Source organism: Astatotilapia calliptera, chromosome 3 (genome assembly GCF_964374335.1).
Source record: "Astatotilapia calliptera chromosome 3, fAstCal68.1, whole genome shotgun sequence".
NCBI lineage: Eukaryota > Metazoa > Chordata > Actinopteri > Cichliformes > Cichlidae > Astatotilapia > Astatotilapia calliptera.
The window spans coordinates 39,477,710-39,489,478 of record NC_137424.1 but is presented as its reverse complement, the minus strand read 5'-3'; the positions used below and the strand labels follow the sequence as shown (position 1 = coordinate 39,489,478).

General features: G+C 43.7%; 1 protein-coding gene and 1 long non-coding RNA gene across 5 annotated transcripts in view; one reads left to right on the top strand and one right to left on the bottom strand.

Annotated features, from left to right (window-relative positions):
* Positions 1-364: 364 nt before the first annotated feature.
* LOC145420949 (uncharacterized) lies at positions 365-6,814 on the top strand. Its single transcript, XR_013902195.1, has 2 exons — positions 365-1,440; positions 5,901-6,814. It is a non-coding gene; the product is annotated as an uncharacterized LOC145420949 (long non-coding RNA).
* LOC113018693 (regulator of G-protein signaling 12-like) overlaps positions 1,846-11,769 on the bottom strand; it is a 44,938-nt gene continuing 35,014 nt past the window's right edge. For all 4 annotated transcript variants that reach the window (XM_026161995.2, XM_026161998.2, XM_026161997.2 and 1 more), the window contains 7 exons: positions 11,662-11,735; positions 11,420-11,546; positions 10,892-10,988; positions 10,582-10,637; positions 10,007-10,118; positions 9,218-9,769; positions 1,846-3,024 (listed from right to left, as the gene is read on the bottom strand). In XM_026161995.2, coding sequence (XP_026017780.1) covers positions 2,741-3,024; positions 9,218-9,769; positions 10,007-10,118; positions 10,582-10,637; positions 10,892-10,988; positions 11,420-11,546; positions 11,662-11,735 — 1,302 coding nt within the window. In that variant the 3' untranslated portion in view covers positions 1,846-2,740. The remainder of the gene's footprint in view (positions 3,025-9,217; positions 9,770-10,006; positions 10,119-10,581; positions 10,638-10,891; positions 10,989-11,419; positions 11,547-11,661; positions 11,736-11,769) is intronic.

The following is an 11,769-nucleotide window of genomic DNA, read 5'->3' as shown; positions in this document are numbered from 1 at the left end:
TATCCCGGCTGGTGTTCCCCCAGCTCCCCCTCTGCGCTCGCCCACGGTTTATCATTACGACTTATCGACTCACGAAAGAAACAAGAAGTTTCTTGAGGCAGAGGCAGGCAGAGAGGTAATACCGCTCAATCCTTACCCCTTTTAGGTTTAACACTGCTTTCTCCTAAAGTCGCCCAATTTTAGCTTTTCTTTCACCTGTGGTGTAGGTGTGCGTCGTTTCTGTACTTAACAGAGATTTTGCTTCATATCCACGCGAGAGATGACAGCATCACACGGTACCTGCAGGTTTTCGGTTGCACATCCGCGATGCCAATCTTCCGTGCTACCACAATAGAGAACAAAGATGCACTATTGGATTGAGATCTGATGACTGTGGAGGCCATTTGAGTTAGTGAACTCATCGTCATGTTTAAAAAAAACAGTTTGAGATGATCTGAACTTTGTGACACGACACATTATCAGCCAATAGAAGATGGGCATACTGTGGTCATAGAGAGCAACAATACTCAGGTAGGCTGTGGTGTCTCAATGGTGCTCACTAAGCGGTGCAGTCTGTACCGCTGATACAATTCGGGATTGATTTCATGTTTACGCCAGATACGGATCCTACCAACTGAATGTCGCAGCAGAAACGGAGACTCATCAGACGAGACAACATGTTTCCAATCTTCTGTTGTCCCAATAGTTGTGGTGAGATATTGTTTGCAGTATCACTTTCCTGTTGGCAGTTCCTTAGTTGACAGGAGTGGCATCCAGTGCGGTCTTCTGCTGCTATAGGCCATCTGCTTCAAGGCTGGAAGTGTTGTTGAAGATGCTCTTCTGCATACCTTGGTTGTAATGAGTGGTTAGTATCCACCTGGACCAGTCTGGCTATTCTCCAGACATTTCCACCCAGAGACCCGTCACTTACAAATATTTTCTCTTTTCAGACCGTTCTCTATGAACCATAGCGAGTGCAGGAACACATCGGCCGTTTCTGAAATACTCAGCTCCACTCATCTGACATCAACAACCATGAAAGTCCTTAAATCAATTTTCTTCTTCATTCTGATACTCAGATTAAACTTCAGCAAGCCTTGGGGATACAAGGGGATACAAGGACAAAGAAGTAAGGCGCATTTACCTTTAATGTGCATTTTCAAGCATTATTGTTCCTGTCAGCACTCCCTTCATTCAGTTTGCAGTTCTCTTCAGGTAATCTGTCATCTAGAAGGTTTCTGTCCTGAAATGTACACAATGAGTTTTCTAAATCTGGAGTTGAAGGTTGCAAAATACAAGTGAAATAAGTGTGTGTGACTATGAAAAGTGGTGTCTTTCACAGGTGTTATGCTCAATAACATCTCAAGATAAGGAAATGTCTCATCGGGAAGATAATTTGGGACCTCAAAGGAATTGTTGTTCCTAAGAAGAACTCCTTAAAGAAAATACCTCTGAAATCAGGTAAAGCATGGAAGTCAACTAAGTAAGAGTTTCATATCTTGTCAGCATTCCAGCAGTGACATGCTGTATCAAGTCAAAGTCCCCAGTCATGCAATCTAACCTCTAATTTTCACCAGCTGTAATAATCTTCCTCCAGATGTTGGGCTAAAAATACAAAGAGGAGGCTGGGCCTCTAAATAGCACATAAGTAGCAAGTGAAGGTGGACTTTCCAGATGGGAAATCGTTCAGCCCTGAAGACTACGTTGTTAATTATTGACAGCTCTAACTAACTTAGCAAACACATCGAGCTGGTCAAATATACCAAGTATGAAATGAAGACTTTGCATTAGATACAACAACAAAGAAACATTTGAAGTATTCCCCCCTCGTTTACACGATGAAAGCACAAAAGCAAAGACACACAGTTGGTTGAAAGTAGAGCCATCGAAGCCTTTTAATTGTTCAACAATTAGGACAACCTCACAACCACAGAAGCAGAAAGTACAGACGATAGAGGTACTGTTATGTGTCATCTGTACAACACAGGAAGACAATATGAACAAGAAATAGTCAAATATCTAAGAGTCCTCTCCTAGCATGTGGTCCTACTTTCTAATCAGGACACGTAAAACAAAAGTCAAGCTTTACTTTCTAGATTTTTAAATTATCATTGCTATTTCAATTGCATCTCACAACTTTTCTCAGCGCAAGACTAGCAGAAAAAGGTAATGGGTGGACAGTTAATTGGGACTTTAATGTAAAACTCAATATACCCAAACAGCTTAACAGCTTATTAAATCATTTGGTGATGGTTTCGAAATTGTTATCAAGAACCTGAACAAGCGTTTTCCTGAGCTTTAACCTTTTGGTTTCCACCACCAGAAGGCTGCCGGTTATTACATTGTTTTTTTGTTTAGAAGATGTTAAGCAGCTTCTTATCAAGCAGTGTCCTGTTTCTCAGTCATTTCCACTTTTTAAATTGTGTACAATTATTATCAACTGGTACCCCAAAGTGAGTTTCAGGCTTCTTCTGTGGTATTATTATTTAGCCTAACATGGCTCAAAATAGTTAATTATCAAAGCATACCAATAACAAAACATATCACTGTCCCAAAATTACAACCGGTACTAGAAGTCAACAGGATGCCTGAACTGTTTTTAAACAAATATACAATATCCATCACCATAATATTGATGCTTTAGTAAAGAAAACTGACAACTTGTACATGCAGCACATTGTTCGACTACATCTCCTCAAACAACAGTCGCTCAGGCTTTAAAAGTGCAGCAGTGGGGATGGGGGGGAGGGGGGGGGTCCCTTTAGACGATGGTGGCCTTGTAAAGATCTGTGTTGCAGTCCTGGCCCTCCGGTGGGTTGCGGCCGTTCTGGGGCATCTGGGCGTTTCTCATTTTGCTCTGGCACTGTCGCAGCTCGGCGACATAGCCCTGAAAACTCAGACTCAACTCAGAGTCCTCACCCTGGGATGTCTCCGCTGTTCCTTCTTCTAGATGTACTCCCTCCACATCCATCACCTCCTGAATGGTATGTGCAGCGTTGGCTTTTTTAGGAGGTGACTTGGCATTAGGTATCGTTTCTGTCGCCTCTGTGCAAGGGAGAGAAAAACAAAGCAAAACATGGAAGATATAAGATAAATTGATTTAGAGACAAGAGATACTTGGATATTGCAGATGATGGGTGGGATGGCCCATTCTGCATTCAAATGATATAACATCATAAGGAACCATTCACTGTACTTTAAAGGGCTGTCCACCCAGGAAGTTACTAGCACCAACATGGCAACCACAGACCACCAAAAGTGACATTCAGTAACTGTAAGCGACAGAGAGCAAAATTTCTGCTAGTGAATGCAAAAAGTAGGTAGATGCCAAGTTAAACCTTTCTCAACTTTGAGGTGTGAGATTACCAATAAGAATGAAGGACAAGCAACCAAAGCCTGGAATGTCCACCAGTGATCACCCGTCAACTAAAAAGCAGCCAATAGGCAAATTGCTTCTAGTGTGAGCGCCCATGTCCACCAAGTCCACCAACAAAAGATCCTGGGGAATAGTTTTCTAACGTTATATGCAGGATGGTGTTGGGAAATGAATAAGCAGACCCAACAGCCAAGTAATCATACTTCTTTGAAGTCCACTGCCTCAGGCGCACGTGTAGTTAGCAGTAGATGGATGAGCCACAAAAAAAAAAAAGAAAAAAAAAAAAAGGGGAGACACATGGATGTCCACACGGACCATCACTCTGTCTGATCCAAGCAGAAGGTATAATCACGCTTGAGAAATCCTACTACTCTGTAAGCTACACCCTCTTTCTGAAGTCAATGCAGGAAGTGCTAAAAAACCGCAGTTCCATTAATGGCCACTTGGACCTGACTCCAATCCCCAGAGACTGCCATGTTAAACAATTTGGTCTCAGCTAATTTCCTCTTCCTGACAGCATTTCATTTTGTTTTTTTGTTTTTTTGACAAATAATGTACAAACAGCCGGCCTGAAAACACTGCACTCCATTTTCAGTGGGTAAATTTCAAGTATTAACTTATATGTTAGCACTAATTAGCAGCTATCTAATTAGCAGCTATCTAATTAGCGCGATGTGCAGCCACACATTTTGTGCAGTTTCGCAGCTTGACAACCATGCTTGCCGGTGTTAACCAATATTCAATAACTTGATAATTTGTTTTGTCTGGGTAGCTACTTCCATCTTTTTGTTACAGTCCGTTTACACCGGGCTCAGTGCAGCTCCTCTTACCTTATACTTTATATGTTGATCTGTTGTTTAACAGAAACACTGAGTGCAGCTTTAGATAATCAATGTGGTTTCCAAAAATGTTCATTTACACAGGAGTGACTGCACAGATGTGCAAAACTATTCATTCTTGGCCTTCACATCTCTTTTACCTCTTATTACACTGGCTGACGGCCAGATGTTTAGCACAGCAATGCCAGATTTCAAAAGCACTCAAGCAAAATCTGTCACACCGTGCGAGTGCACATTTTAACTCCACTTTGCTTGATTTTAAGTTGAATAGTGGGCTTGTTTTTTTATATTTTAAGCATTCTATAGTTGTGTAATCATCCCAGCTGTTGTCATGATAGACTTGATGACATAACCACTTCTGCTTAAACTTGCTCAACTTTATAGCTGGTTCGTCAGAAAGATCGGACTAAAAACTGACAGGATTATATGCTGTACAGTAATTCAGTGCAATAAAATCTGATGCGACACATCTGAACATTACTGTCTTTATTTCCTTTAACCCCAGAGATGCATGACTTCATCGCAATACCCCTACAGGATAATAAATAAAACATGCTCAAACTTCCCCTCTCTTCGCTAATGCAAGCGCACTCAAGAAGCCACAAAGCCAGCGTTTCTTTTTGATGCTGGTGTTACAGCTATGGGTGATAAACTTTCCACATCTCATGTGAACCATGTGGCCTCCAGAGACTGTAAACACACGGACATAAGCACTACACTTCAACACACAGATGCTCTGAACTCGACTGGCTGTTATTCGTTGCTGTCCGATATATATGTAAACACTGTCAGTGAGCTCCAACAGCTGACCTTATGTAGACCCAGCAAACCTATCTATCCTGCAACAGCTTGAACAATCATACTTGGGGGGTGAGGGAGAAAACCTACAAGTACTTTTCCGGTTGTGTAATAGTTTCCAGCACTTGCGTTTGCTGGTTTACCTCATTTTGCTTACAAAGCATTTCTAGTGTTACTTGAATTTTGCTTTGCTTGCTAACAGGGCAATACAAGTGGATTATGTTCAGGCCAATTATTAAATAATAGTTAATGGCTATTTTACGCAATCTATAGAATGTGAGAGAAAATAGTGAAGACATAGGTTTTCACAAACCCTACCTTTAATTAAAGTCTTATTCTGTTGGTACAAAATAATTTGGGGGTAATTCAGTCCACAATCATAGAAGAGGAACGCAGCAAACCCTCACACCTACAGATAAAGTTTAGCCTGGCTGGAACAATTAATCAACTATAAAAATTAATTCATGTCAAAAGAATAATGAAGTCGCAGTTTGTTTTAGCTCTAGTCACAAACTAGAAAATTTGGGAAAGGCTTCTCTGTTCTCAGCCCCCACTCCCACAGTGAGGTTGTTAATATCGCAGTTCGTTAAAGACCACTGACTGAGCCACCTGGCTTTGTACTGATATGGTAAACCTTTTAATATTACTCACAATAAACCTACAAGATAGGGTTTAAATATGGTTTTTGCTTATAACATAAGCTTTACTTTGCTTAGTCATGGGAGATCAAACTCATGTAGCCATTACTCAAATGTAATTTCTGGACCTGGTGTGTGCACTTCTACCATTTACACATACACGCTTCTCATGCATGGATTCAGTGGTGTGCTTGCTGATTGGTCTGCACCATGTGATAATGAGGCACAACTGTTTAACATGGCCATTCCTCCTGTGGCAACTCCTTTCAGCAGCCATGGCGGCAGCAGGACGCTGAGCTCAAGAGCCAGAACAGAACGGAACCAGCTCCAGTCCTCACTTAGTCTCCCTGCAAAAGATCCACATCAAGCCCTCCTCTGACCGCCAGATGGATGCTAAGGCAGGCCCGGGGATCAGCAGCTGTCTGCTTCGAGGACAGAAGACGAAGAAACGGGTGAAGCGGGCTTGAAGGACAGCTCAGTGGCATGGTGCCTCAGGTGCAGGCAGCTGAAATCGAGTCATTACAAAGCACTTTGTAATGCCCTGAGATAGAGTCTCAATTACCCCAAGGAATCCTTTAATCTTCCCTCAGCATGAGTGTATAAGAAGAAATAGAAAACTCAAGACAAACAAGCTCTTGTCGTGAACTTGCTGAATTATTCACTTCTGTAATTTATTGCTTAGTATTCAGACAAAGATGGCCGCCTGTTCTTGTTTATGAAGAGGGCAGCATTATTGTTGACTTAACTAAACACACTTTAAATTGAGTCTGAATCAGTGCTGTGTAGAGATACACTGTGTAATGTCGCCCCCTAGTGGGCATTCTATTCCCCACAGAGCCGTGGAGTAAGAGGGAGCATCAAGTTCAGCCCTGGTTCTCCTTTCTGATTTTGTCTTTTATAGTTTAATTAGGGCTTTAATTAAACTATAAAACTATTAAACTATAAAACTAGTACCCATTAAAGGTACTAAAAGCTTCAGATCACTGAAGAACTTTAGCCTTCTTTTGGATTCAAACCATATGCAGTTCAAGATATTTGTGTAACTGTCATGTGTGCACACTGGTGACTTTCCAGTAGAATTAGAGGAAATGTGAAAAATGGTACCGCGTGATGCACTTCTGCTGCTGTAGAAAGGATGTCTTTGACTTTCTGCATGGCATTAAAATGAGATCCATGTCAAGCTACCAAAGCAGCAATTACTGTATTCTTATTCTCTCGGAACAGCAGAGGGCGTCAGTCTAACAGTAATACAGAAAGCGAGGAGACATCTCTGCAGTGCCTGAAGTCAGCAGGATGACAGATAAAAGAAGAGGAACGCTGCTACTGCACAACATTGGCTTCGCTGCAGTTGGAATTAAAGATGCAACTGTACTCTGTGGGTGGTTTACTTTGTCTTAAACTAAAGAAAGCCAGCGAGCTTAACTTTCCACCCAAACTCAAATGTAACAACTTCATAAAGTCCAAAAAGTGAGAAAGTGAGAAAGTGGAGGCGTTTTAGCTCGCTGTAAAGATCCCAGCACAGCCTCGGTGATACCAAGGTGGCAAACTGCGCTTAAAGCGTGGCCATACCGAATCACTGCTCTGCTCCCGTTTTAGCAAGCGAGAGAAAAGAGAAACGGAGAGAAAGAGGCAGGGAGATAGATGAAAACCAGTAGTGACAGTTTCTATCTGTAGCTCAGACAACTCGTGGATAAGGTTACCATGGCGCCCGGTGGTGGGAAGAATCAGCCTGATGTGCTTAGCAACCAGAAAAGAGGAATGAGGCTGTATGAAAGCTGAAAAAGCTTCGATTTATCCTCCTCGTCTTGTGTGTGTAAGCCCTGCTTTGCATTAAAAGCGTAGATATGAAGACAAGGCAATAAGGTCATGTTTGTGCCCCTTTAAAAAAGTGCTTTGAGGTGCATCAAAAAGAGCAGCCGGAGCTGCTCTGTAGCTGGAACACAGGAGTGTGGTTATCTTCTTTTCTGACGACTTCACAGCGTGTCAGGAAAGGCTTCAACTCGAAGCCGCGATCATCACATGTAGGATATCAAAGCAACACTGTCACAGATCAAATCACTACTTCACTTCACATAGCATCACAGACAACACACACATATGCACGGAGGAGTGGGAAAAAAAAACACATAAAGGCAGGAAATGTGTGCGAGAGATGGCCATGCACTCAGAGCACGATGAACCAATGCCGAGGCAAAGCTTTGCAAACCCAATGCGAAACCCACACACACGCGCGCGAACAGCAGTGGCTCAATTTAAAGAAATAAAAGCAATATGTGTTATATCATCAACAACAGCAACAACAAGAAGCAGGTCGGCTGAGCAACGACACAGAATAAACACACACCGAGAGATCCTAGGAGTAAAAAAAAATAAAGACACCCAGCGAGCAGTGACACTTGTGAAATGAGCGCGCACGAGGAAGGACACGGAGGAGTGGGAGCTGATGAGAGGAGGAAGCCACTAGACAAGAACAACAACAAAAAACAGAAAAAGAAAAAACTAATTAAACAAAAAAAGCTAAGAGAGAATGGAAGGAGGCATGTGGAGGTGGAGAGGACAAGCGGCGGGTGGCGGGGAGAGAGAGGGGAGGAGTGGGGGGGAGGGACTGATCTGACAAACGTGTAAAAAGACAGACGAGAGTGATTTCCAATTCTAACATTTATTAGATCTATTCAATCACAGGTACAGAGATTATTGGCAGTGATTATCTACAAACAGGCACCTAGAGAGCGAATGAGCCTGGTAAAGAATGACAGGCACTTCAACAATGTCACCAGCGCCAAGGAGCACTTGTCCTCCAATGACTAATAATTTTTCACCGTTGCTCAAACTGCTACAGCATGAGCTGTTTAATGGCTCACCGGATTTGTAGCATTGCGTAAAAAGAGAATGAAAAAAACATCTAGCTTTTTGACACGGACATTGTTGAATTGCTCTTAAGTAGAGGAGGTGGGATGGATAGGGATACAGCATTTATATGTACCGATTGTTAGGTATTTGCAGGTCCAACACTGTGCAGCAGTCTGGCTCAATTTTCTTTTTTTTGTACATGAAAGCTGATCTTTTTTTTCTCCTCTGATTTCTAATCTTCGGTACAACATCTAGCGTCCACATAACTGTCAAATATTGATCATTAATCTCTACGCATTGTGTATATTTCATTGATATTCAACAGATCTGCAATCAGTCACATTTTGCATGCACCCAAAAGGACAAAATATATCACTGGAAATCCGCTTATGTCAGTCACATGTTCAACTCAACAATTTGTGGCGAGGGAGGTGATATACAAGTAAACGTTACTCACGGAACAAAATACACAGGTCATTATTTACAGATCAATCTTGAGTAGTGTAATCATCATGATCAATCACACACATGCTTTGCTGAGCTTGATAAAGACGAATCAGGCAAACTGAGAAAGAGTCGATATCAATTTGTCATTAAAGTGCATCAGAGTCAGTGTAGAGGGAGTTTTATTGTCAAAGTGGTCCTGTTCCTGACCACACACATGCATGTACAACACACACACGCACAAGCACACACGCAAACACACCGAGTGTTAGGTTGTTACACTGTAGAAATACCTGAACTGGACTTTCCCTCTTCACCCGTGTCTTTAGCCTGGGAGCAGGGCGGTGGCGGGGTGAAGTTGGCTGCCGGCAGGCTGCTATCGAAGGACGACACAGGGGATGGTGAAGGAGGCAGCAGGGTGGGGCTGCTGATGTCGCCTTCACCGATGAGAGTCAGGTCGGTGTTGGCGTCCTCCTCCACGGTGCGGAGGGTTGGACGGGTGTCTGAGGGCCGGAGGATGGGGGACATGTGAGTGCCGAAGGTTGGGTGGCGTGGAGGGGGCATGAGGCACCGCCTGGAGTGTCCGTTCGCACTGGAGCTAAGAGAGGAGTCGAGGCTCTCCGAGCGTAGGCTGGAAGTGAGGGGGCTCCGGAAGGGAATGCCATTCTCTCGAACCGGCTTCAGGGAGTTGGGGGTGGAGCAGGCCAGGTCGGAGGACACGGAGACAGAGGAAGTGGGCGGAGTCAGTCGCAGGAAGTCGGGAAGCACTAGGTCGTCTTTGTTCAGGAGACCACGCTGGTCGTTGGCTCGGGTGCTCTGCGCCCGGCTCAGCAGCTCAAAGAATTCTGGAAAACAGTTCAAGCACATTTCCTCACTTGAAAGTTTCCAAACACACGCAAGAAAAGGATTAGCTGGGTGTGACGTGCAGCAGAGCAACCTCGCTCCTCTTAAGAGAAAAGAACCCTCGTGGAACTAACAAAGACACGAGTTAGTCTTAAAGGCAAAGCAAAGCTAAGAATTCCACCACAAGTTGAAAAAAAGAAAAGAAAGAAAGACAAATAAGGAGAAAAAGGGGGATTTACCTTCAGCTTCATCTATATTAATCTTTTTCTGTTTTCTCTTATCCCTTGGGAGTGCTGAGTCTGGTCCACTTGGCCTCACAGAAAAGTCCTTTGGTGCTGACCTCTCATCTCCCTGCAGATTCAACAATAACAAGGCACTCTATTAAGGGGATGGAGGGACGATGTGGTGTGTGGGGAGGTCGTAAGGGGTGGGGTGGGATGGGGGCGAAGCTAAGCAGTTTGTCCAGATTTACTGAGACCTTCAGGTAAAGATGAGCTTGGTCCATCTGTCGGCTGTGTGTCTAAGGACCCTGATAGAATCCAGACTAAGCAGGATCTGCCTTCATATGGTGCAATAACTCGAGCGGAGAAAACAGGAGCGAGTGAGTCAGCCATAGGCAGTGTTAGGGAGAGGAAGACCCCAAAATAACAGTAATAATAATATAAAAAAAAGGAAGTAAACACCAACTGATAGCTTAGCATTGGCTCAGTGTTAATAATGTTATTAAATGATGTTGCAGAAGCAGCAGCAGAAAAAGACAAAAACACCACTCTTTTTATCATTGTGTGAGAAAAAAGATGTGACGAGTACTCACTGTCGCAGAAAAACTCCGGGTTGGGTGACTTTTTAAGGAGGAAGACTTGGATTTGTCTATTTGAGAGAGAGAGAGAGAGAGAGAGAAACAGAGAGATGTGTACATGAAAAAGTCATCGGGGTGAGAAACTGATGAGGAAGAGCGTGAGACAGAGAGGGGAGGAGAGGGTGCTTGAGGCGTAATGAGAGAGACGTCTTGCAAAAACTCGTACACGTTAATCAGCAGGATGACTGAGGTGGGCGTGATTTACATTTTTCTGGTGCCTTGATGAGAAAGGACAAACCAGTTTTGTTTTCTTGTTCCATTCTACCTTTGACTGAACAGGGATCTGCTCGCTCCAGCACAACTCGCAGGCCGTCCAGACTCGATATGGGGGCACCCAGATCCAGAGGCTCAGTCTCGCCGCTCTATTATAAAATAAAATTTGAAGGTCAACATGTTAGTATCCTCACCTGTTGTGCGGAAATCTAAATACTGCTGCTGCGCGTGTTCCTTTGCTTAGTTTATAAACCACCTTTCAGCTCTGGTCTACTGTATAATACAGTTATAATGCCTGGAAACCCACAGGACTAAAATAAATCTGACAGGGGTTTAGGGGGAGGAGTAGAGAGTCGGCATGTTTGAGGAGTGTCGTCATTCTTAATTATAGCCCCGGTGTTTCGTCTTAGCAGGCTGGGCTGAGTCAGAGTGCTAACCACTGTGTAGAGATGGAAAAGGATGCGGTCGTTTTACCCCCCTAACCATGATACTCCACCCTGTGGCACAGTCACACACTACACAGGCTGCTGTCTGGACACACGGGAGCTTCAAAAGGATTAAGGCACTGGAGACAACTTACTATTTTGGCCACAAGATCAGCGAGGTGGAGACCATATTTGGCCACCACGGGCCGCAGGACCTCAGTGACTGGCTTGGTCGGCTTGGCTTTCAGCCCCACGGAGCGGTTAATGGGCACCAGATCCAACCTACCAGTGAGCCGAGAGCATCAAAGTAAATGTGACAGCAATGAAAGCAGAAACGCAAAATGAGAAACTGAAGGCGATTAACAGACTCAAGGGAACACTGATCGGTTGTTCATACCTAAACAATGTGCGCTTCTCCAGTCTCAGGTCTCTGGAGCTTAGTGTCATACAGTCTTGGTCCAACACTAAAGGCTAAAAGGGAAAAAAAGCATAAAACTGCACATTA